The 25,812-nt window shown below is 46.6% G+C and overlaps 1 protein-coding gene across 1 annotated transcript; it reads right to left on the reverse strand.

Annotated features, from left to right (window-relative positions):
* Nucleotides 1-4,058: 4,058 nt before the first annotated feature.
* Nucleotides 4,059-17,774, reverse strand: Snapin (SNAP associated protein). The gene is made up of 4 exons (XM_077674462.1): nt 17,597-17,774; nt 7,548-7,594; nt 7,242-7,360; nt 4,059-4,944 (listed from the first exon to the last, which is right to left on the reverse strand). The coding sequence occupies exons 1-4, from the start codon at nt 17,740-17,742 to the stop codon at nt 4,849-4,851; spliced, it is 408 nt and encodes a 135-aa protein (XP_077530588.1). The 5' UTR covers nt 17,743-17,774; the 3' UTR covers nt 4,059-4,848.
* Nucleotides 17,775-25,812: the final 8,038 nt, after the last annotated feature.

Below are 25,812 nucleotides of genomic sequence, written 5' to 3' on the forward strand. Positions count from 1 at the left end.
TTGACATTGGTGACCACTTGTGACTTGCAGCCATTGGTGACTACCCAGGCAATAGAAACCGATGTGTGCCATTAGGCTGCGCTCCACTTAATACACAAACGTGCATGCCTTTATTGCAACACTAAAGCTTGGAATGGAAACGGCAAGAGCAACACCCAGCTAAGGCTCCAGTGGTCATGTGGCCATGTCATCCAAACTACTGGGAGCACAGCTCTTGCAACTACTGCACACAGAAGGCAGTGTGCCTGTACGCGGCTTAAAGAAGATGCAGTTTCTTCTCACTTTACCGATAGAAACAAATATGGACTTATTTCACATCCCTGAATACATGACCACTTGCACCTGTGCCGCCTTTTTGGCTGTGTACACTAACAGCTAGCACTGCGCGTGGCATTTCAACGTTTCACACTGCAAGCTCCATTTTTCATGAACAAAATGCATTACAACACTGGTTGCAACAGTTTGAAACAAAATAAAAATTCTTGTGTCACGTAAGCATTCCTTACCCAAAGTCAATGTGAAAGCATTTTTTGTCCAGTTGAACACGTGTCCTTTCAGTATCATGATGAACCTCTTCCCTCAGAGTCTTTCTCTTCTCTCCACAACTACGACCAAGAGCCTCAGCCACTTGTTAGCCTTGCATATAGGCTTAACATTACACAGCCGTAATGCCTTACAACATGCCAAGCTACATCAAGCTCATTGGACGTTAATCTGCGGATACCGGTTGACAGAATTTGACCTTAAAGCATAATGATTGGCTTAACATCAGGCCAGCACAAGCGCCATACAGTCACAGGTTTCAATGGATGCCGCACTGTTGCATGACAAGCAAAAAAGACACTCGGCAGGAATCTACTTTTCTACTTGCCTAAAACTGCTTCTGTAATTGGCATGCTCAATTCATTCATTTAAGCCGCAGTACATGTCTGCCACGCACATTTCCAAGTGGAAGGTCTGAATGCATTCACTAGGTTTACCTTTAGCGAGCTCTAACTTAATCGAAAGATGGTACACAAAATGGCCGACAGCACAAAGAAAAGAAAAAAGAAACAGGTTACAGAATACTTGAGTTGATGCCGAATTTCTCAGGTAAGCTCCTGTAACCATCGCGGTGTCGAGGGTGCATGCTCATTTCGTTTCGGAGGCAATTCCCACCTGGATTTTATGCTGCTTACAGGAGCTTCCCTGAGAAATTTGGCATCAACTCAAGCATTCTGTGACCTGTTTCTTTTTTTTTTTTTTTTTTGCTTTGTACCGGTGGCCACTTTGTGTACCATCTTGTGTACTATCCTGAGACAAAGTTAGTCATCTAATGCTTTCGCATCAAAGTGTATCACTAGGATTTGACCCTGGACCTCTTCAACCACGAAGGAGATGCGCTACATCTTGGTGCTATTGATGGATCTAAAAGATGGCCGCACATTTGAGCATTTTGCCAAAATGTGCTACAACAATAGTTAGCAACTTGCAGACACAAACCCCTGTGCTGATGCAAGCATACAATTGTGCACACAGTGACACTGTAACAGGTGCAACATTAAAACAAGAAAGAGAAATGATTGCTACAGTGCCTCTCCGATCACTTCACTGGCACCACCTGTCAACACATGATACCAACTGCCACCATGCCTCCCACAATATCACCTAAGGCCCACTACAATGCAGTAGGGGTGGAATGAGAAAAAGAAAGGGGGTAGCCACCGACCCCGGAAAAAAAAAAAAAAGCATCACACACTTTCTATAAATAAATCTTAAACAAAAACAAATGCACTCGTACAAATGTAACACCACTAGTAATCTACGGAAGCATTGCTGAGATAGCATTAGAGAGTTTTAGCTGACCGGCTTCGACGGTCTGCTCCGGTACCGGCGGCACACTCAGCGAAACCGCAGCCAATGCCATTCGCGGCCACCACACATGCGCAATTGCGCTCCCGCTTGCTATCGGAGCGGGGCGGACCGTGAAAAACGGTCAGCTAAAACGCGCTATTTATCTAAGATTTGTGGTCTGCATGCGTGTCTGCTGGGCCCTAGTCTCGTCGTTATCTGGCCATTGCCATTCTCCAAAAACCCTGTTTGATCGGCTTTCAGGGTAGTCACAATGGCTGGAATTTAATAAGAATGCCACCATGACACGGCGGTGCCCAGGCAATGTCGAGAATAGGGCCCCCGGATTCTCCACGCGCACGCACACACACATATATATAAGTTATATACAGCTTGCCCGCCGTAATTATGAATGAGGGGCTCTGACTTGGCAAGTTCAGATCCTACCTGGGCTGAACGTATTTTCAAAATGTTTTTCTCCTGACTGTTTTGTTTTGTTTTGTGTTTAGTGTTTTGTTTTCTTTTTTTCTTAGCTGCACCAATTTTTTGCAGTAAAGCAGTAGACGGCTCACTCCTCTGGATTTTTGCATGCCTTGGTGAGTCAGCAGAATGTGCTTCACAGAAAAGCCAACGTTCTCACGAATGCCCTGTAGCTATCAATCTGATGTAGGTATCGAATAAAATAGTGTAGTTGGCTACTAAGATACTCTGTCATTATGTTGGGTTTCATTTACCTGTCATAATTAGTTCACTGTGGAGTTGTACACTATTCAGAACTCTTGACTGCTGTTAATACATCTTCTACAGGAGGAGTATGGTTACACAAAACGACTAACTCGTGTTTTATAAAAACTATCCTGAAACAAATTACATGATGTTGGACTGCTCAATAACTACATAACCGTGGGAAGTTTCATCTCAGTAGGCATCATGAGTAACTATCAGTTGCAGCTTTAATACGAATAGCATGAAGCTGCCACTCCTAAGCCATTCCAGGCCGCATTGCAAAGCCACTGTGGAACGAACAGTCCCACGTTTGTCTGCTAAGATAAAACTGCAGTCCTTCCAAGTTTCATTCGGCTAAACAGTTAGTTCAAGAGAATGCTAAATTACAAATTAGGAACAATAGTGTATTGTCCCAGTCAATACATTCATAAATGAAGAATTGTCAAATTGCAATTCCAAGTGCATTTATCATTCGTTTAGTAATACCATTTTCATTGGCATTTTAACAGCTTCGCTGTCCATTCATTCCTACGAGCAGTGCCAAGTTTAATCTTTTTTTGCAGCTACATCTAAATACCCTGCTGGGGACCACTGCAAAGCAATTCTCTAGACTCCAGCTAGGGCTTTTCTTTGTGACTGTTGAAGTTCATCCACCATTGCTAGGGTTGCCACCTGCCCGGTTTTTAACCAGCCCGATCGGTTTTTTAGACAGTGGGCCAGTTGCCAGTCCGTACTTAAAACCAGTCGTCATTGGCCTTTTCTTTTGGCCATTGAGCCACGATTATTTTTGGGGGCGTTTTATGAGTGTCAATTGAGCAACTGCGACAATAAATGGTGTGTCGACAAGCTGCCTAAATACATACGAGCAGAGAAAATACGCGGGCTGAGCGTGCTCCCCGAGATGGAGGGGTCCTGGGGGTCAGGAACTAACTATACAACGAAATGTCGCTGCTGCGGTCAGCAAGTGCTGCCGCATACATTCAAAATCCACAAATGGCAGATGGCGAGCGTATGGAATTTTATTTTTTGTTTTTCTGCAATGTTGGTGTATTGCATAGTATTGTGCATGTATGTATACATGAATATCAAACACATTACGTCATATGGACTGCATACTTTTTAACGTTCGTTCTGTGGATTCAGATGCAAAGAGCTTTAAACAAGGTATGTGCGGTAACTTTTCTGTGCAGCACATTCAGAGCAATAACCAAAATCTCAGTCACTTTCAGTACAAACCTTATGTTGATTTCTCTCTAGGAAAACGCTACAATAAATGGCATTGCATGTCAAAAAAGCATGGCGTCTTATTTTTCAACACAAATTCAACCTTCTAATACCCCGCCCCAGGAGGGCCAGGGTTTTTTTTCGGGGATAGGTGGCAACCCTAACTGTTGCACGTGTTGCACGAAAATGAATAGCCAATTGAGTTCTCTTAGCAACGTTTGCGGGTGCTGTTGGTTACTTTTTCTTTAACTACTCAAATTTGCTTAGAGGTTATTTGAAAAAAAAAAAAAAATTATCGCTTGCTTTCCGTTTGCAAACATCATATACATACATGTTGAAGCGTTACACTGAAGGACAACGCAAATTCCCTCTCGTAACACGCTGTTGAGGAGGATGGAAAGGACTGCCAACTGTTCCTTTCTACTTTCCCAGCTGGTATAATGTTAAATACTCAGGGGATTCAACGTTATTTTCCTGCACTGCTTCTTCGAAGCATTAGTAGGGCCTACTCAACGCTACCTGCTCATGCTGAAAGCAGTGCTTTGAAAGCAGCACCTCCCCACCTCGCCTCATTTTGGCAAAGTTGGCAGCACAGATTTTAAATGAGACAAATTTTTATCACGTAAATGGAGCTGCATAGTGCTCAAATCTGCAGTGAACAATTACGAATAACCTTGCCCGAAACTCTGCATTTAAATTTTGCTTTGACCACTGGAACTTTAAAGCTAAAGTGCAATTTAAGCCATAGGGCCCTAACGGGTGTCAGTCTTGGACTTCTAGGCAATGCCATTGCTGGACTGCATTATAGTGTTCCGACACCACCAACTTGAGTGTCCAACAGCTAAAACTTAAAGCAACACAGCACATAAGGCACAAGTACATGTCGGCAACCGATTAGAATGCACGCAGTTCATGCAGTTAGTATGTGCACTGAGTGCAAGATAGATGGAGATGGTCTACACCGAGCGTCGGAGCACTTGGTCACCATCCCTGCCACACACTGTTCAGATCATGACAGTTCACTGTTCATTTGGAATGTCCGCAGGAGCACAAGTTGGCCTTGGGAAACTATCCTTCACTTGGCGTAGAAGCTTGTGGTTCCAGTAGCGCCGTACGTCTCTCATTCTCGCGGGTGATGCTCTGGTTTATTCTGTTGAGCCGTTCCTTTGGAACAAGTAAACGAGGCAGGGAAAATTAATGCACAGTTGAACAACTGAAGGCTCTTTAGGAAAAAGATACACAGTTAAAGTAATACAAGGCGATAAACACTCTCACCACAATAAAAAAGCAAAATACTAAAACAAAGCACGTTGCATATGTGCCATTAATATGTTAATCTGTCTTTAACTGATAAAGCAACCAACAACGAGTGGTATTATCCGCACATCTTCCTTCCAAAAAAAACAGACAGGCTTCCGCCAACGCGATTGTAACCTGGCCATGGCGCATGTATAGCATTTTACAAGCGTGGTATGCAATAGCATCCTGCAGAAGCAAGAGCCAAGTCCACATGTTGTACACTGGACACGTTTTCCAAGGCCTTATGCTTACACTGTCCAGTTTGTCTCCCATGCTCCGAGCCAAGCATTCACAGTGCAGACTGATGATAGCTTGCACCTGCTACAGTATGTTTCAGACTTGTTTTGACTTGCTGAAATTTGCAAACCTCTTTCAATTTCGCCATAGAAGGCCTGTGCAGCAGCCAGATGCAGCATATACCCATCACACTCGCAACACACTCAGTGCGCTCAAAGTGAGCTAGTTTCTTCTCTCTCACTCACTCTCTCTCCGTGCACTGCTGTCACCAATAGGGTTGCCACTTGCCCGGTTTTGGACCAGCCCGACCGGTTTTTTAAACAGCGGGCCGGTTGCCGGTGCATACTTGAAACCGGCCGTCATTGGCCAGTTTTTTTGGCCCTCGTGCCGTGAATATGTCAGTTTTGGCGTTTTATAAGCGTCAGTTCAACAACTAAGACGATAAATATGTGTCGACAAGTTGCGCAAGGACACGCGAGCAGAGAAAATACGCGGGCGAGCGCTGCCTGAGATGGAGGGAGACCTAAGGGAGGAAACAAAACAACGAAATGCTGCCACCGCGGTCAGCAATTGCGATTACTTTTCAGTGAAGCACATACAGAGCAGTAACCAAGCTCTCAATCACTTTCAGTACAAACGTTATGTTGATTTCTCTCTAAGAAAACGCTACAATAAATGGCACTGCATGTCAGAACCATGGTGTCTTTTTTTCAACACAAATTAAACATTCTATATACCTCGCTCCCCCTCACACCGGCCCGGAAGGGCCGTTTTTTTTTTTTTTTTTCGCGGAAAAGTGACAACCCTAGCCACCAATGTGGAGTGAATGGTCAGTCACAACACTACTGATTAAACACCACACTATAGCCTCAAATGCTTCAAATAAAAATGTGCACTTTATGTCAAACAGACCGTAAATTTAGTTTGAAGCAAACTCTTCTTCTCAGTAGCACATGTCGGCCACTGGACTAGGCCACAAAGGCAGGAAATCATTTCTTGCTGTGTCTAGCACAACACTTCAACCCTAAACTAAAATTTAAACACTTCAGTTATTTTTCATGCCTCAGCCTAGGAGGCTCAAATCGTCAAATTCTGTGTAACCTGTGTGAAGCCTTGGTAAAGCAAGCCAGGGAAATCGAACTATAGCACGGCGGGGAAGGGGACGTGTAGTGTTAGCACGCGCTGCACCTGCGCAGTGGGGAGCACAGCAGAGCTCTTCCTGGTGGCTTGGCACACAGGTATTTTGTGCATGTGAGTATGTGCACAGTGTCCGCAATCAGCAACACCATGGCGACAGAGCTTACCGCGGAGGCCGTAGCACGTGTGCATCTATGACGCCACATGGCTCACAATAACCCTCATGTCAGCGTGCTGGGCGATACCGGATCTCCAACAGATCACCTTTAACTTGTTAAAATTTGGCATACGTTTTTAAAGATCATCTGGAAATTTGCCACTGGGTTTAAATAGTAACAATTCGAATAAAATAAATATAACTGCGTGTTATTACAATTGAGGCAGTTTTCTCTATCGAAAGGGTTAACAGACTGAAAGAGTAGCAATGCGTTGCCTGCAAGAGAGAATGATAAGATGATGATGCGGATAATGCCTGACCACAGTGAAGCGAATATAATCAGACTATGGGTAATTGTGTGATGGGCTTCACGGTGTCACAGGTAAGGACCAATCTGCTGTAGAACACAAGTCATCCTTAAGGTCTGACCTTGTGGTTATACCTGCAAAAAATACCGACTTTTTGCAGTTAGACCCACATATCTTCAAATGAGCTCGCTGTACCATCATGGTCTTTTTTAACTTGAAAGCCTAAACCCTGCCTTTAACAAGCATTGCACTAAAAAAAGGAAATGGGTAGTCCCAGGTAGTACACTGGCAAAACTTGACACATTCGAAAACAAAAAGCTTACCTGAGTGTTTTGAAGGATACTATTAACTAGAACCACCCTTCTCTTGGCATTCACAAGTTTCTTGACATAGCTGTCAAGGTCATATGGTATCTGCTGGTTTTCAGACAGTGCCCGAAGATCTGCAAGTAGCAGTCAAACAATCTATATACGCCACTGTACACAAAAAATAACCCATAGAATAAATGACACCAATCCACCTACTTCCACATAAAGCCACAATCATAAGAAAATAAACTGAAAAAGCAGGCACAAACAGCGCACAGTTAAATCCCAGAATGCCCAAGAATGACAAAACAATGCACTTACCCTCTGCCAAAGTGTCAATGTGCTGTCGAAGCTCTAGTTGACTAATTCTGTGAAACAGAGCAAAACCCAAGTCCTTCAGAAGCTTTGCAACCAAGTGGGCTAAACAGTCCAACAGTAAAGTCCTTCGCGGCCACTGAACTGATTTAACCGAAATTGCCTGTGTTGTGCAAATGAGAAATTCGACATGCCAATAATGGCAGTTGCAGGCCTGCAACTACTATTAAATAAATGTAAGATATCACAAATTTAAAAAAAAACTCAATGCTTTGGGAGGAAGATATTGGAAGTAAAAGCAAAGTATCTCTATGCCAGGGGTCGAAATCGCGACGTGCATAAGCTTTCCCTATCAGCCCACGTCTAGCTCCGGCCCCTGCTAGGCACTCTGACTCCCGCCCACTTCAGGTCGGCATCGTATCAGCTCTGGCACCACTGAATTGCCTTTCTTGGCTCTCCGTTGAGCTGAGAATGGACAAAGTACGAAGGCGTACACTGCTTCCCCCCAAACGGTTAAACCAAACAGCTGATGAGTCCTTCAGCATATTTGAGATGAAAAAAATACCTCTGCTATTGTTGTGACACACAGTAGCCTGAATGGGCTTGAGCACCAGAGAATTTCTCCTTAGAACAAGGGCATTATGTCGCTGAGCTGTCAGATATTCACCAGATGGGGAAGGTGAAACTGGAAGCTTTTACCCCAGCAGCGCAAGCTCCGTGGAAAGACGGACAACACTGCCTCTACTGTTTGCTAACTGAGCCCTCGGAAGCTTCAAAGCTGTAACACCATGGAAATGACACACTTCCAGCTTGGGTTCCAACAAGCGCTACCCCCGATTACCCTCGAAGGGCACAATAAATGACAATCACGGGGTGAAAAATTCTTTCTATCAACTTCACACTGGGGCTGAAAGAATAACGTAATTTTGCCACAGGTTTCAGCACAATGTACACTACAAAAAAACAGATATAAGATAAAAAGCACCAAAACAGAACCACAAAATCTTGCTCTGCTTTGCTGGGAAGCACTGTTTTAAAAAAATAAAGCAAACAGTAATGCATATAATTAAAGAAGCAATTTCCTCCAGTGATCTTAGCTCACCCATAGCAAAAACTACAGAGCAACTTTTATCTCGTGTAGCACTCATGCCCAGGCTAATTACTGCATTATCAAACTCGCAGGCACAGTTTGGTGAAATAGTAACATCAAAACACTACCACCGACATGCTCACTACATGTGCCGCATCATTATTTGTGTGGCAAAACATCTTTGTTGTGGTACGTATCATACTAAGCATCGCCAAAGTTTTTGCACATTTCCCATAATTTGCCACGTACAAAAATTTAGAATAAATTCTGAATATGATCATCATTTCGACCTCTTATATAATTCATTGTTCTGCTACTTGTTATACTCTCAGCCCCATGTCAATTTAAGAGGGAATAAAAAAGAACTTAACAACGCTTGGGCATGCCAATACAGAAACAAATAAATTTATCATGAGATGGGTTCAGAAAGGGTTTTATATGCGATTCACAACTTTTTGAATTTACTAACGACCTGCATTTTAACATTAATAATAACAAACAAACAGATTGTATTTTTCTTGATTTCTCTAAAGCATCTGACCGGGTTCCTCATTGTCACCTAATCTCGAAACTATCATCCCTCAGACTAGATTCACTGACCCTTTCCTGGCTCCGAAATTTTTTGTCTCTTCGCCAACAGTGCACAGCTGTAAACAATTTATCTTCTCCCCCTTGCTACGTTACTTCGGGTGTCCCACAAGGCAGTGTTTTAGGGTCCTTGCTATTTTTAATATTCATCAATGATCTGCCTACAAACATTTCATCTTCCATTCATCTTTTTGCTGACGATTGTATATTATATCGTAACATTACCCATACTAACAACCACATCGCTCTTCAAAATGACCTCATAACTGTTTCAAGTTGGTGCAAGACCTGGCAAATGCATCTTAACGACTCTAAATGTAATGTTATCTCTTTCAGCCGCAAGCATGCCGATTCTAAGTTCACATACTCTTTAAAAAGCTCTCCCGTCTCTGAAGCAACTTCATATAAATACCTCGGTGTCCACTTCCCTTTAAACCTGCCATGGGCTTCCCATATCACCACCATTTGCGCCAAGGCCTCGCGATCGTTGGGATATTTACGAAGAAACTTAAAAAATGCCTCTAACAGCGTACGAAAGCTGGCCTACGTTACTTTTGTCCGTCCTCAACTGGAATTTGCTAGCCCTGTATGGTCACCTCACCAAAAATATCTTAACAATATGCTTGAAGCTGTGCAGAATAGAGCAGCACGCTTTATTTCTTCCGATTATAAGAATTCTCATAGCGTCACCCAGATTAAACATGATAATGACATCCCCTTACTTGAGACACGACGTTCCATAGCACTTCTGTGCTTGTTTCACAAGTACATTTATGATAATAGGCTGTTGCCCCTTCCTCTTGAAAGACCATTGCGCATGTCAAAACGTTCGCATAACAATCTCAGTTACTCGTGCATTTTCGGTCATACATTAACTTTCAATAGTTCTGCGCTTCCACGTGCCATCTGTCTGTGGAACGATTTGCCCGATAACATCGTTTCCATATCGAACAATGCCTCCTTCCACCACCGTGTAACCAGTCATTTCTTAGGTTTGTTTTCTTAAATTGTTCACCGACTTTTTGTTGTCTGACGTATTTGTGAGAAGTATTGTGTTAAGTTGTATTGTGTATGCACTGCGCCTTATAATCTATAGTTACGTCTTGGCAGTATATTGTGTCCTTGTGGTTTTGTGCCTGGTGTTCGAAATGCAGTGTTAGCCTCACCTGGTACATATTATGCTTAGTTGCTCTTGTACTGCTTTTACTGTTTTTTGTCTCCCCTTACGCTATGCCCCTACGGGGGCCTGTAAGGTTTTTGTAAATAAAATTTTAAAAAAATTATACAATCTGAGCAAGTGGTTGAGAAAAAAGTTATAGCGTAGGGAAGGCAATTTTATTATGGGAACGGCTTTATGAAACGCAGAAAATGCCACAAGTGAGAAGGAGCAGAGGTTTGAAAAATCCGGGTGTTGCTCGAAGCATGGACACAGGTACACTGGGTGCTGCACTAGCATTGTGTACCATGTTGAGCTTTGCCGTGGTACATCAGGCATAGGGCAGACTGGCAGGTGCACAAACGCTAAGACTGCAAAAGCATCTGCTCTCCTTGGACAAACAACCATCGCATGTGCCCTCGCACCGTAGCACGTGCGGTTGCCAGCCATTGTTAGAGGAAACTGTTTTTAAAATGTAAAAACAGTGCACGGACAGGACAACACAAGCACACAGACACTGGATTCAATCTTCTTGTCCCATCTACACGCTGTTTTTACGTTTTATAATTATGTACCAACCAGCCCATTTCTGCGCCACCCTACAAGGGATACTGTGATAATGCACCCAACTGCACCAAGATACAACTGAAGCATGTCACATTGTTGAGCAGCAAACTGTGTGTATAAGCCACCTGTCACTGGCACTTACTCATAAAGATGTTCAGTAATTGGATGGTAGTAGACAACAAGTGGGCCTTGTAGTAGAGGGGTGTGGAAGTTGTCACGTGAGAGGGTTTGCCAACATGTGTATATGTGTGCGGGTTTCTAATAAACTTAGTTGAGCATCGGCGCTAGTCCAGAGGTTATTCCTTTTTTCTGTCCCAATTGTTACGCTATGATTATGTATGAGCTCATACAAATCTGCCCAGTTTGCTGCAGTCTTACAGTTAGTTCATTCCTTCAACATGGTACTCTGCTACATGTTTTAACACCTGGGAGACTGGGCTGGAGTCGAGTTTCGATCATTCTAGATCACAACTGAAACTAGCCGTGTAGCAGCACCCGATCCCTATTGAGTTCAATCAGGATTGATTCAATCGTGATTGAAACGGCCCGTATCACTAGGGATATATGGTTCAATCTCTCCTTTTAAGAGCAACGTACTTCCATTCAACAAACTGAGTGGCTATGCTGAACTAAAGCTAAAGCTCCACCAGATTTTCCTCATAGGTGTTCTTGGTTGCTCACGACCAAATTTTTTGCTTTTAAAAACCGGCTGGTGACTGATAGTAGCCAAATTTTAAGTCCATGCCAAATGTTCTGCATACCCATAAAAGTTGAAAAATCTGAATGTCTTGAAAATTTCACATTTTATGTGGATAATTTCTTTTCCAGGAGTGAGCTTGCTTTTTAGCGAGCTTTCTGTTGCTTTAGCAACAGAATGTAACTTTATTTTGTCCTATGTAGTGCAATGAAGTCGGATGAAGTCTGCAAAAATATGTTATCGAACGAGTGAATTTCTGCTCACGCTGTACATTTTTACTAATGGTCTCTTACTTGCCAGTCAAGAACAGCTCTGAGAGTAGTTCCTGGGCACTGCTCTCGCAATAAAATTCAATGGGCTTTTAAAAACGCCGTGTCTATGGTACGTCAGACGTACCCACAAAATTTCTTAAAGATACGTCGGACGTATCCAGAAAAGTTTTTAAAAGTACGTCGGCGTACTAGGGTGCACTCAGACCTCTTCGATTATCTACAACTTCGAGCCACCTTAGCAAGCTTACCCAGAGGAAATGCAACTGGCGGTGACAGCAGCGCTCGCTGACTAACCGGCATCACTGTTAATCATTACCAATTATTAATATTTACAAATGGTAATAGCTCCGTCCGGATGGAACTCCAAGCCGCTACCTCAAGCCCACTTCATAACATGCAGCAAGAGCAGTCTTCCTTGCTTTCCCTCAACTGGCCAAACCAATTTCGCCCACTGACTACTACAGCCAGAGTCACTGTCAATAATTCCTATTAACAATTACAGATGACCGTACATAACTTTAACTCTATAGCACCGTGCGGACAGAACTCCAAGCATGGCCTCCTTTATACTGCCAAAGAACAAAGAAGGCCATTTATAATCACTATTAACAATTACAGATGATCATCATCATCATAATAATAGTAATAATCATAAGCCTATCTACACCCACTGCAGGACAAAGGCCTCTCCCATGGATCTCCAATTATCCTGGCCCTATGCTAACTGCGACCAATTAATCCCTGCGAACTTCTTGATCTCATCTGCCCATCTAACTTTATGCTGCCCCCTGCTACACTTGCCTTGTCTAGGAATCCACTCTGTCACCCTTAATGACCAACGGTTATCTTTCCTTCGCATTACATGCCCCGCCCACACCCATCTCTTCTACTTAATTTATGATCATCAATTTATTCTTCTTAACATACGATCATCTTAACAGTTGATTGTAGATAACTTTAATTAGTGACGGCTGCGTTGGCCTTGGCTAAAGTGAGCGAATTTGGGTTAATACCCGCGCTACACGAGCGTTTCGATGGCCTTTGAGCCAAATGTCATTTGACTCCTTTGGTTGAAATGCCATTTGCGCCAAAGGAGCACCACCAACGATCTTTGAAGTTCTCAAAGGCCTTTGAAATGCGAACGCTCGTACTCTCAGGCACAGTTTCTGCATGCTGTAATTACAAAAACAATCATTTACGAGTAAAACTTGCTGTTTAAAGTGCACGATCTTCATAATTTTTCACTTGCTTTTGTTCTCTATGACTCGCTCTACAATCACAAGGTAACTTGGTACTCTCAACACCGGCAGCGCGGAAAAAGAAAGAAAACTGGCTATTTCAGGCATGCTTGTAGGTTGTGATAAATTTAATCACGAATTGTTTTTTTTTTTTCCTTTTAACTCTAAAATTAAATGTTTGCCAAGAACGAAACAGGGCAGCAGTGGTGACACCAAAACATGACGGGCGAAAGCGGGAACTTTCAACTGCCTTTGAGAATTGTCGTGTAGATCGGCGCAACTCCTTCCAGTTTCAATGGCATTTGAAATTTCGAAGACCATTTGACTGGAATGTCCTTTCAAACACTCGTGTAGCACAGGTACAAAAATCAAGACCGACTGCTCTCTCACAACGTGAATTGTAGAACGGGCATGAAGTATAGCTATTACGAAACACTAGTCACAGCAAAAAGAAGCTTGTAGAGATTCAAACCCACGACTATGACATCTGCAAACACAGGAGTAACCTCTACACAAAATCACACGACGGCAAATGGCGTCTGATCTTTGTTTTATTTTTTCATTGTTTTTCTTTCTTTTCTGTTTTTATTTTATTTTTTTCAACCATGCCAGTCCAGTACGCGTTTATCTTCATGATACCGCTTGTCCTTTTTTGTCACGTTCTTTACCTCTTTTTATACGTCAATGGCTGCTTGTCATCGCAATCCTTTCTTTTTTAAGTTTTTTTTTGTTCCCTTTCCACAAAAAGTACCTCTTCTACTGCCCGTCTAGTCGGGTGCTGCTGTTCTGCCTGCCTTCCCACAAACATTGTGTGCTTAGGAAGGCAAGGAAACCCTTGTACCACTATGATGTGCAATAAACTATCTATCTATCTATCTATCTATCTATCGGCTGGTTTCCATTCTGTCTCGACAGAACTCGACACTTTTAGATGCAACGCATCTCATGCTCGCCCCTCTGTCCTTCTTGCGTCTGTCCGGCGTTGTCCGCACAGCTGCGCCTCTCCTCCTCTCCTCTCTCCGATAGCGAACACTCTCTCCCAAACAGCTGCGGGTTGGCGCAGTGCGCTCTCACTCCGTTGCTAGGCGCCGGTGGGCGCGCGCACTGCGCATGTGCAGTACTCTCTCTCTCCGCGCTCTCCTCTCCTTCGGGCGCTGTGAATATAAAGCGGCATGCCGCGCTCCGGTGGTCTCAGTCGACGGTCGTCCGCCCACCTCCCCTTCGCGTGAGAATCCCTCCTATAAGCGTAATCAATACGATGGAAAACGCCAATGGAACCCCCCCATGAGATGAGTTGCATCACACCAGGGTTCCCGCGAGGGGAGGTGGGCGTAATTTTTTACTTCACGTTCTGTCCAAACGGAACACGAAGTGGTGTGGTGTCACCCGTGCTCTGTCTGGTGGCACTGCCCATGATGGTGACTGGGATGGGCGTGTCTGAATAAATCACTTGTTGCGACGCTGACGGGTGCGGATGCGACTCTGGCCCCGACGCACATAACGTCCGGGCCAACTCAAAACACAACAGACAGTTTGACACTTTAACAAAAAAAAAGAAACAGGGACCAAAATGCGACAGGAGTTCAACATCACCGTACACCACGACGGCACGTCCATGTGTTACCCTATTCGCAGTTTCTTCCCTCAGGGTACTATGTCTCGGGCACTCATCTTGTGGTTCAGAAATGACAAACCATATATTCCAGGGTTCTATAGACTTGCCCAAGGACAAGACATTTCAGATTTTATGTCAATCATTGCACGCCAAAAATCTCAGCTGCGTCTGCTGCAGCAAACAAGCATCACTTGGGCCCTTGGACTCGCCGCGGAATCTCCGGGGGGCAATCCAAATTTTGTTCTCTTTATTTCAACGCTTATTTCGATGGAGAGGACAGCTCTTGGACTACCTATCCGCGGCGAGTCCGCGACTGATGATCAAAGAGCCCAACTGTCACTGCAGAGCTACAGCAAGTACGCTCGAGCTGCGTGCTCCGGACTGCGCGGGAGACGCCTAGTGATAACGCCTGGTTTGAGACCGCTAGAATGTGAGCATGCGCGGCCCATATCAGCACAGCACGACGGCTGTGTCCCTTGTCGCTGTGCCCGTCGCCTTGGCTTCTGCACCTTCTTTGACCCTGATAAGCGCTGAATGCCTGCGCTGCCGGGCCGGGAAGCAACAGCGGAGATTACCCGCATTAGCGCGCGCTGGGCGAGTTTTCAGTCTGCATTAGCTTTGGCGCACAGCTGTTCATTGAGTCATCGTTCTGCCAATACGCTGCATGAGTACCGCATGCACCACTATACGGTTTCTGGGCTCGGCTTTGAACGTCACTGCCGATGGGCTAACACCACAATATTTAATGCACCGTGCAAGCGATCATCGACCGATAGATATCTAGTCACTCTAGAACACCGGCAGCGATGCATTTTTGGTGATTGCTGTTCATTTTGTCCCATACAGAAAAAAATACCCTGTATAAATTGCGCAGAGCACCGCGAAAATTACACGTTGCATGTAGTTAAATGCAGCCAACGCTGTACTAACACTCTCGTATCCCCACTTTTGTTTCCCGGCCTGGCAGTGCAGGCAGCACTTCTAACGGCGAAATGAGGTGCAAAAGCCAAGGTGACGGGCACAGCAACAAGGGAAACAGCCATCGCGCTGATGCGGGTCTCAAACCAGGCGTTATCACTAGATGTCTCCCACGCAGTCCGGAGCATGCCGCTAGAGTGTTACAGACCAAGCGTTTTGCCGACTGTACCTCTGCAGGAAGTCTGTAGAGGTACTGCGCAGGACCGACCACGAAACCTGCCCTATATAGAGCATCGCCCAGAGTGATTTGTCAACCACGCTCGCTGCGGTGGTTGTACTTGCCTGTCTGACATTCCTCAGTCAATTTTCCTTGCATTTTACCTTAAGCCCGTCAATCCAGCGATGACGCAAGCGGCGTACAGGGGGGATTAAAAGAAATGCGAACAGAGCACACAGCCTCCGATGCATGCTGCACCATCTGGCTGCAAAGTCAGCAAATTACGCGCATGCGCACTTCTTCAAGAGCGTTTGAGAGTGTGGCCTACATTTATGAGAAATGCTTGATCGAGAAGCGACGCCTGTCGTAAATTTTGAGGCGCCTTTTCATGCTGCGTCGCCACTGAACAGGATGATCGTTGAAGGGCATCATGCATGGCTGCCGTTAGCTTGCAGCGCGCTTGGCTCCCGAATGTAGTAGATAACAGGATGCCCAGTGGCGGCAGAGCATAAAAAGACGCCTCAAAATAAGTGACTGGCGTCGATTCTTCATCAAGCCCTTCCCCTAATAGTAGGCCACACTCTCAAACGCTCTGAAAGAACTACACAAGCGCGCAATTCACTGACAGTGCAGCCAGACGGTGTGGCATGCGTCGGAGGCTGTGTGCTCCGTTGTTCGTATTTCTTTTAACCCGCCCTGTACGTACGCCGCAGTGGTAGAGGGCGGGATTGCCGCGCTCGACCTCAGACTGGAGTGAAGTGAAGTGAACGCATGGCCGTCGGTTTAGCGATCGATGGTTCGAGATAACCTCATTGGTTTTGGGCCACTCTGGGCGCTGTACAGGGGGGATAAAAGAAATACGAACAACGGAGCGCACAGCCTCCGACGCATGCCGCACCGTCTGGCTGCACTGCCAGTGAACTGCGCGCATGCGTAGTTATTTCAGAGCGTTTGAGAGTGTGGCCTACTGCTAGGGGAAATGCTTGATAAAGAAGCGACGCCGGTGATTCATTTTGAGGCATCTTTTTACGCTCTGTCGCCACTGAGCACACTGTTATCTACTACAATGGGGAGCCAAGCGCGCAGCAGGCTGATTGCAGCTAGCATGATGCCCTTCGACGATCATCCTGCTCAGTGGCGACGCAGCGTGAAAAGGCGCCTCAAAATGAGCGACCGGCTCCGCTTTTGGATCAAGCATTTCCCAATAATGTAGGCTACAGTTTCAAACGCTCTCAAAGAGGTGCGCATGCGCACAGTTTACTGACTTTGCAGCCAGATGGTGCAGCATGCGTCGTAGGTTGTGCGCTCCGTTGTTCGCATTTCTTTTAATCCCCCCTGTACGTCCGACGCATCTTTAAGAAACCTTAAAGATACGTCCGCGTATCTTTAACAAATTTTGCCGTTACGTCCAACGTACCTTTAGACACAGCGTCTTAAAAAAACATGAGCTGCTTGGGAACAGTCCTGGGCAGCCCAACATCACAAATCGACGAAACCTTAATTACCAGTTGGTCATTTGGTAACAGTGCCAGCACAGTGGTTTTCTCGCTTCAACATTCCCAGTCAGCATGTTCACTGTCGACGAAACATTCAAAGTTGAAGCTACTAATTCCCCATTCCGGCATTATTTCATTTGACGCTTCGAAACAAACGTCCATCCGTAACGCCCACCCCCGTACGTGGGCTACGACACTCACCTTGTGGACTTCACTCTTTCGTCTATTTGTTCAACAGTCGGAAGCAAAAGTCCAATTATGCCTTCGGCGAGGCAGTCTCTGGCAGACGCTTCCGAATACGCCTCACTACGATCGTCCACCGAAGTTGTGTTCTCGCTGTCGTCCATTTCTGAGCGTAGTTGGCGTAGTCGCGTAGTGCCACAGAACTGTAGTGCCTATTCGCACGCCCCCGTACGAGCAACCATTTGGTTTTAATCCGCACGCGACGTGCGAGCAAAGTCGTCCTCCTCCCTATCTGTTTCCTTCTTCCCGTGGAGCCAGCGATAAGCTCAACCGACACTACTACACCAGTTATGGGGAGGATCCTGACACACCACCCCTACTTGCTTCACAACTTCACAACACGTGCTACAAACACACCCCACAAAGAATCCTGTGGAACTTCACACTACAAGCACACCTCACAAAGGATGGCTGACCGCAACAAGCACCACTGAGCAGAGTTCCACTGAGCATCTGAAACTGTATGCCAGTGAAGAGCAAAGCAACTGGTGGCGTACATCAGGAAACGGCCTGAATGAGGCCATAGAGTTTCTAAGAAACTCTATGAATGAGGCGAAGCTAAAGTTTGCCGGGCGAGGGCAGCGCTGATTCTATCGCGAAGCGGCGTCCTTTTCGTTTCGAGGGGGTCAGGGGAGTCCCCGCCGCCCTTTGTACGTGCTGGGTTAAGTGGCTCTGTTCGCATTCGAGAGTAGGGGGTCCGGATGCCTCAGGCGGTGCAGGGGGACAGAAATGGGTCTGGAAGTGCGCCAGCGTGCACCCCGAGCTGCACGTGCACTTGTCAGACGCGACGGAGCGGGCCGGCGGGCGTCTGCTTCCATTCGATAGGGAGGCGAAGCTAAAGTTTGCTGGGCGAGGGAAGCGCTGCCCTCTCCCCGGAGGGGGAGTACGCCGGGCCGGCGGCCTATTCGGCACGTGCTTTTTTCGCTGCGCGCGTGCTGCATTTCTCGCGATAGGAAGAGGGCTGGGTGAAATTTTCTTTCGACTTATGAAAGCATACACATTAGCACGTGTCCAGTATGTTCGGTTTACACGTAGAGTAGTTACTGAGTTTATTTTTGTCGACGTTTGTCTTGTCGTCTGTTACAGACGCGCCGCCTGCTTCCCGCCGCTCGACCGGCAGACTGCCCCACGATTTTAAGGGGGGAAACGCGTTGTTCGGCGGTCGTCGGTTGCTCTTTTCTTCTGCAAGGCGACAGCTGTTCAGCTGGTCACAGCGTACTTTTCTCTTGTTTGTTACTCCCTTCGCGTGCTCGCGCTTCTGACATCCGGACTTTCTGGACTGCAGAAACACTGACGCTTGCAAGAAATGTAAGATAAACGTGATTGATTATGGTTAATAGGTTATTTCTTACTCTTGAAACAATCAGCTGCATCTTATAAAAACGCATTAGAAAGGCACACGCTAATAAGGGGTGCGCTGACAGCGCCGCATTTCCATTTTACTTGTCCTTGAAGAAATTTTTGGTTGCAATTTTGTCACCCGCTTGGAGTACAAGTATGGGTTAGCGTGACAGTTCGCGGAAACAACAGAACAGCTTGTGGCGTATAACTTTTAATTACTATAATATACAGAATTTGATGTATACCTCTTCTAATTACCAGTATTGCTAAATGTGGGAAAAGGGCGAAAAACGCAGCAATCGAGTCCAGAACACAAGTCACAATGACAAGACGGACCAGAGCTACTACACCCAGGTAAATCGCTAGAAACTATTTTTTTTTACCCATGCAAAATGTCAACCTATTGTGTTATATTTGGACGATATCGAACGGCACCAGCTAAACAACTCCGAAGTTCATTTATTATAGCAGAAAACAATCATTGGCAGCATGCATTAAAAAAAGTGTAGAGGGGAGGACTCGTTAGAACACTAGTTTGCATTTTCAAAGCCGGGTAATGTAAACTGAAAGCACACAGATACAAACAAAAATGTGTCAATTTACTTCACCTTTCGAACCGCAGTGATCCATGCTTACCGTCTATCCTTTTGGTGCGCTTTCGCGGGGAATATGCAGAATTTAACGAATGGATCCTCTTCTTTCGCCTTGTTACTGTCGTGGCAGCTGACCATGCAACAATGTGGGGTTATTTTTTCGCTTTCAGTTTCATCTTTTCGTTTCGGGCTAGTGAGGAGTGTTCCCGCCGCTCTTTGTACGTGCTGGCTTAAGTGGCTCGCGCAGCCGGCGGTCTCTTTGTCGCATTCGTGAGAGGAGGCTGGATGCCTCAGGCGGTGCGGGAGACAGCGCGAGCTGCGCGTGCACTTGCCAGACGCGGAGGAGCGGGCCGGGAGGCGTTCGAGCGGCGCGTAGCAGGCGGCGCGTCTGTAGCAGACGACAAGACAAACGTCGACAAAAATGAACTCAGTAACTACTCTACGTGTAAACCGAACTTGCTGGACACGTGCTAATGTGTATGCTTTCATAAGTCGAAAGAAAATTTTACCCAGCCCTCTTCCTAGCGCGAGAAATGAAGCACGCGCGCAGCGAAAAAAGCACGTGCCGAATAGGCCGCCGGCCCGGCATACTCCCCCTCCGGGGAGAGTGCAGCGCCACCCGGCGATCGTTCCGGAGCCTATACCGCCGAAAAGCCGTCCACCGAACGCAGTCGTTTCGCGAAGCCTGTTGCGCGGTCGGCTGTCACAGCAGTAGCAAGAAGACGAAGCTAGGACAAGAATCCACCCGTGAAATTCTCCAGATTCCCTAGATTAGCTTACCAAAAGGAAATACGGCAAGCATGGGTCACAGCGGTTCGAAGGGCCAAGTAGGTGGCACTTTTTTTTTTTTGTACTTCCCCGCTGTTTACATTAATTTCCCGTCTTTGAAAATGCCAACTAGTGTTCTAAAATTATTCTGAGTCACCGGCTCCTTTTTCTTAAAAAATTCGGGCTGCCAATGATTGTTTCCCGCTATAATAAGCTGAACATGGGAGTTGTTCAACTGGTGCCGTTCGATAACGTCCATATATGGCGAGTCATGATTGCTGTTCATGCGTTTTTTTTTTATTTTTCATACATTTGCTAATAGTAATTAAAAGAGTTGTAAACCGCATATTGCGAAGATAGCGGGGACGTGCCTACACCGTGACTCTCGGAAGGAGGCTCTCTCAAAATTCCTCCAATGACAAACAAAATGGAAATGCGTGTTTGTCAGCGCACCCCTTTATCATGTGCCTCTTTAATGTGTCTTTCATATGAGGCAGATGATCAAGTCAAGGGTTAGATATAATTCATTAACGGGAATCAATCACAAATGTTCAAAGTGCGAACACGTGAAGAAAGCACGGGTGGTGAAAGGATGGGTGGTGAAGAAAAATGCGTTCTGACAAGTTGCACATCTGTCGCTTGGGCGACAAAAAGACGGCAGCCGACGACCACCCAACGAGCACGTTTCATCCTGTGAAACCGCCGGGACACTCGGCCGTTCGACTGGCGCGTAGCAGACGACGCGTCTCTAGCAGACGACAAGACAAGCGCCGGTAAAAATGGAACCAGTAGCTACTCTACGTGGAAAAAGAACTTGCTGGACACGTGCTATGCTTTCATAAGTCGAAAGAAAATTTTACCCGGACCTCATTGTAGCGTGAGAAATGCAGCACGCGCGCAGCGAAAAAAGCACGCGCCAAAGCGGCGGCAGCCCCCACGTACTCCCGCGGAGGTTAAAGGGACCTTAGCGGAGGGAGGTTAAGGTCCCTAATTCAGGGACCTTATCGGAGGTTAATGATGATGATGATGATGTGGCTATCCCCTTTGTATCGGGTGGGCACAGTTTTTGCACCCTAGCCGTCGCTTCAAACTATATCTACAGGAAGGAGATTATCAGAGGGAAGGATAGAGTGCAGCGCCCTCCGGCGATCGTTCCGTAGCCTATGGGAGGACAGGTCCAGGTGCATAATTAGTTAATACTTTCTCTCTCTCTATCGCTCTCTCCATCTGTCTGTTCTGTGCGCACACTTTTCATGCGAAACCATTACTGAACAATGCTGGTCGAAATTCCGGCGTCCATGGCACACAAAATATGATCGACACTCAATTTAAGGATAAAAAAAGGGACCAAATGAATGCTCGGGATGACGCAACATTTCTCAGATAATATCTGGTAAAAGTATCCAAATGAGTTGAATAGAATAATGGGTAAATTAAGCGCTGGGGATTCGAACCAGGGTCCTCAGGAATGCAAAACAATCTAGGAACACAGACCATCACCGACCAACTGACTAGAGGTGAACCTAGCAAACGGGCTGTTTTTTTTTTTCAACATGGTATTTATTCCACTACATAGGAAACGATATTTACAACACATATTTACAACTATTTACTCATACAAATGAGTTTATTACGTACACATACAAATGAGTTGATTACAAGCTGAAAAACAAAACTAAAAAATTAACTGGCGATTACGGTACTCCCTAATGCGATATTTGAGCGCAGCAGAAGTGCGCTGAGGCAGCACTCACTCGTGGGTTCTCTCGACGGCAGCGATGATGAGCCTCTGCGTCGGCGGCGCGAAGTGCGTCTCAGGAAGGGACCGTGACCCGCGTCTTTAGCAGTGAACGCGCACCATCGTCACGCGCACGCCCTCCTCACCTTTTCACCAGCGCTAGAGACGAGCGTCTCATGCGAGCACAGCCAACGTTACTAGAATAAGCTCGTAACGTTGAGCACAGCATACTGCCCCACCTCCCCCACCGCACACTTTCGGAGAGCGCTTGCGCCGCCACGGCGAACCGCCCTACCCTCACAATTTCACGACACTCTCCTTCCTTTGCTTTCTTTCTCTATTCGGTCTTGCCATCGTTCACTCGGTTACGACGGCGACGCTGCTCAGCCCTGATGACGGGCGCCAAAGGGCTTCGCCCTAAAACACAATGAACAGTTATGTACACTTAGTTTAAAACGGTGGCAACATTGAACAACTATAATACGGAGGGGATACCAATCAGGGCGAGATTCATTTTGGTCACTGACGTCTAAACACGAAAATTTTATGTTACACTTTTATTGCTTTTATCGATGCTTAATGGTCTGGCGAACCTGAAACAGCACTTCAAATACTTCAGCGCGTGATAGCTAATTACATTGAACGGCCTGAAAATCGTTTGTTTCAAATTCCCGCGCTTTCATCCCGAACGGCGCATATGACAGAATCCCGGCCTGACCTCACCGCTTTGTGCGGACGTCACCGGCGCCCGCTTGAGAGGGCGTTGCGCCCGCTCGCCGCTCGTGGGGCCGCGCGCGTGAAGTGACGTTATGAGTTTTTGACGAGCGCTGTCGCGTCACTTCTTTTGACTTCACGGGGTGATGTCACGCTGATGTCCATTTGCTGAGTGCCGCTCCGCGCGCTGCTCCGTCGGCGCGATAAATGAGATCCAATTGAACTATGTTCTTCGCGTCGCAGGCCGCTCATATTTCAGCCAGGGTATTCTGTTGAGTGAAGGAAGCGAACTGTGCAATAATATTAACGCCTAAAATTGGTGTCAGTGCTCCTTTAAATTTGGCAGAAGTGTGCTCCGGAAGAAATAGGCTCAGCGTGCCTATCCAGCATTCGCGTTTTTCATAAACTATACAGAGCGATTAGAAAAAACTGGTTGATTCCTCTGTCATAGGAACCGGCAAAACACGAAAGTGAAATGTGCAGCGAAATCTGCAGCTGAGCATGATTTGTGGGTCGGCGGCTGTCTTGTGGGTGTGCTTGGCGAGCGACGTCCTGCTGGTGGATCGCTTTGGCAAAGGGGTACTGGCGTCATTTCCGTGACGGATATGGCGTCAGTGAAATCTTGGTGTATCACGGCATAAAACACTTTCGTGTTAAAATATAAAACCCGAAAACGAACAACCCTAAGTAAAACGTACTTTGTAGCACTAAAGATTGCTTCCCCACATGTGTGCACGGGTGCACCCTTTACAGGCCGCTAGCTTCGTTGTGCTGGTGTCATTTCCGTGACGGATATGACGCAAGTGAAACCTTTGTAAACCCCAGAATAAAACACGCGCACGTGAGCGTGTCTCACGTGAGGAGAGCCTGGCGTCGGCCAGCTCGACCTGGCCAGTTCGACCTGGCGTCGGCCAGCCAGAACACTCTGCCCAGCGTTCGTGGCGTGATCTCTGGCGTGCTGGTCCTTGCTAGTTCGCGTGCGTTCGCGCCTGAAGTGGGGAGCACAGAGTTCGCGCTACAGACTCCGACTTCGTGGAGCCGGTTGCCGCGGGTTGGAGCACGTGCTAGCGCGGTCCACTTTGGGAGAAATGTGAAAGCCTGCGGACTTCTTAAAACGATCAGGGCCTGCCAGTCATGGGGTGCTTTCAGCGGCATTAACCGGGTCTCCGACGAAGGGAGAGAAAGTGCATGGTGCGCCATTTTTTGTGTGTGTTGCACTTTCTCAGTTGTCGGGTATTAGCAGCTCGCTTGTTTGCCTGATTCAGAAGCCGACGCCGTGTAAATTCGAAGCAAATGGAAGCGATGGAAGCAGTCTCGCTCCTCGCGTTTCGCGCGGCACCTTGCGAAGCAGACGCTGCTTTCCCCGGAGTGGTAACAACAAAACAACCGAACTGTAAAGCAAGCGCTGAGCGTGTTTATCCTATTTGAAGCCTTATATTGCGATAAACACTTACGCACACGCAAAACAGGCGTGGGCAATAATGAAACGTCAGCCGAAAGCTATCAGTGAGAACAAAGCCGAGTGAAGCAGAGGCTATGAGCAGACAGGAGCAGACGACAAATGTTAGAGGAGTCGACGTCACGTAAACGTAAGGTCTCTTCGATTTGGCCTGCACTTTCTGCATCAGTTCAGGATGAGTTCAGCCAGTTCAGCGCAGGCGCCGCCACTGCAGAACCGGTCCTGCACTTTTGTCGTCTGCTTCTGCACCTCCTCCCTGGGAGGTGCAGGGAAAGCGTGAACTCATCCTGCACTCTCTGCACCGTCGGTAAATCGAAGAGAAAAGTGCAGGCGCCGCGCGCTGCACTCGAAAATCGAAGAGACGAGTGCTGCACTACCTGAATGAGTGCAGCGAGTTCAGCAAAATCGAAGACACCTGTAATTCACATACGCAGTGCCTATTCTGTGGACCAGTCCACAGGATAGTGTTCAGCTTTATTCTGTGGACCAGTCCACAGGATAGTGTTCAGCTTTATTCTGTGGACCAGACCACAGAATAATGTTCAGCTTTATCCTGTGGACCATTTGAGGCGGCGCTTGGCGGTGCTGTTCGGCGCGGTCGTGTCGTCGTGTCGTGCAACATTTTTTTTTTTTTTAGATACTTATTTCAGTTTCGTAACTGCGCCGACTGTGCCTTCCCGGGTGGGCGCTCTGGTCGCGAGTTGGAGGGACTTTAGGCGGCTGCGTTGACGGCGTGCGCCGGTCCGCTGAGCTCTAAGTTGCGGTGTGTAGTTGCGTGTCTGCTCTACAAGTTTCTTCTTTTCGCTTGCGTTTGTCTTTACCCTTGTGCGAGAACTTTGCCTCTTCAGTGCATTCGGTTGTACGACCGCGGACGAAAACGTTTCGTGACTCCGTAAACACGCTGTTTTCTTTCATGTGCTGTCTTGGCGCCCCGACCTACCTCACAGCCGGCTGTACGAGCGGATAATAATAATAGGAATCTTTATTTACAGGAACTGTACATATAATTTCCCAGCCCACTTAAGCAGCTGACGCTTGTGAGATGGCTGAGCACATGCATAGTGCATGGGGCACATGCTTATGTCTTTTACAAAATGAACGAGGAGGAAATCGCTTGCTAAAAAGCTTTTAATAAAACCAAGCAGCCTAATGAAGAAAAACCGAAAAAGTCTTAATGCTATCACCGTCGGCAGGCGCGCATGCGTGTTCTGCCCCTTTCGTTTACCGCCGGTGCAACTACACGGTGCTCCTATGCGGTTCGGCCACAGCTCCCATGCTCCAGTTACTTCTGTCGGCACCTACTTCTTTTTTAGGGGCCGAGCCGCTTAGGGGCTGGGGCTGGCATCTCCCGTCGTCGTAATCGTCCTCTCATGTCACGGTGCTACAACACCCGGACACTCGTTTACGCCTCGCGCTAGAGCGCTTCGTAACGCGTAATTAATATGCAGTTCCCGGAGCTTACGTGGTTACCAATTTTAGAAGAATTGTCTTCTTTCGATGTGTATGATAGTTTTTGACCACCAAAGTTCGGTGAGCGGGTTTTAAACCGACACTGATGTGT

The sequence above is a fragment of the Haemaphysalis longicornis genome, unplaced genomic scaffold (genome assembly GCF_048455015.1).
Source record: "Haemaphysalis longicornis isolate Haplotype H1 unplaced genomic scaffold, Haemaphysalis longicornis Haplotype H1 scaffold_1, whole genome shotgun sequence".
In the NCBI taxonomy this organism is placed as follows: Eukaryota; Metazoa; Arthropoda; class Arachnida; order Ixodida; family Ixodidae; genus Haemaphysalis; species Haemaphysalis longicornis.

Coding starts and splice junctions, on each gene's coding strand:
- Snapin (XM_077674462.1), bottom strand. CDS start 17,742: ATGGACGACAGCGAGAACACAACTTCGGTGGACGATCGTAGTGAGGCG. Junction 7,595..17,596: donor GAAAGAGTGAAGTCCACAAG/GTGAGTGTCGTA, acceptor TCTGTTTCACAG/AATTAGTCAACTAGAGCTTC. Junction 7,361..7,547: donor CATTGACACTTTGGCAGAGG/GTAAGTGCATTG, acceptor TGCTACTTGCAG/ATCTTCGGGCACTGTCTGAA.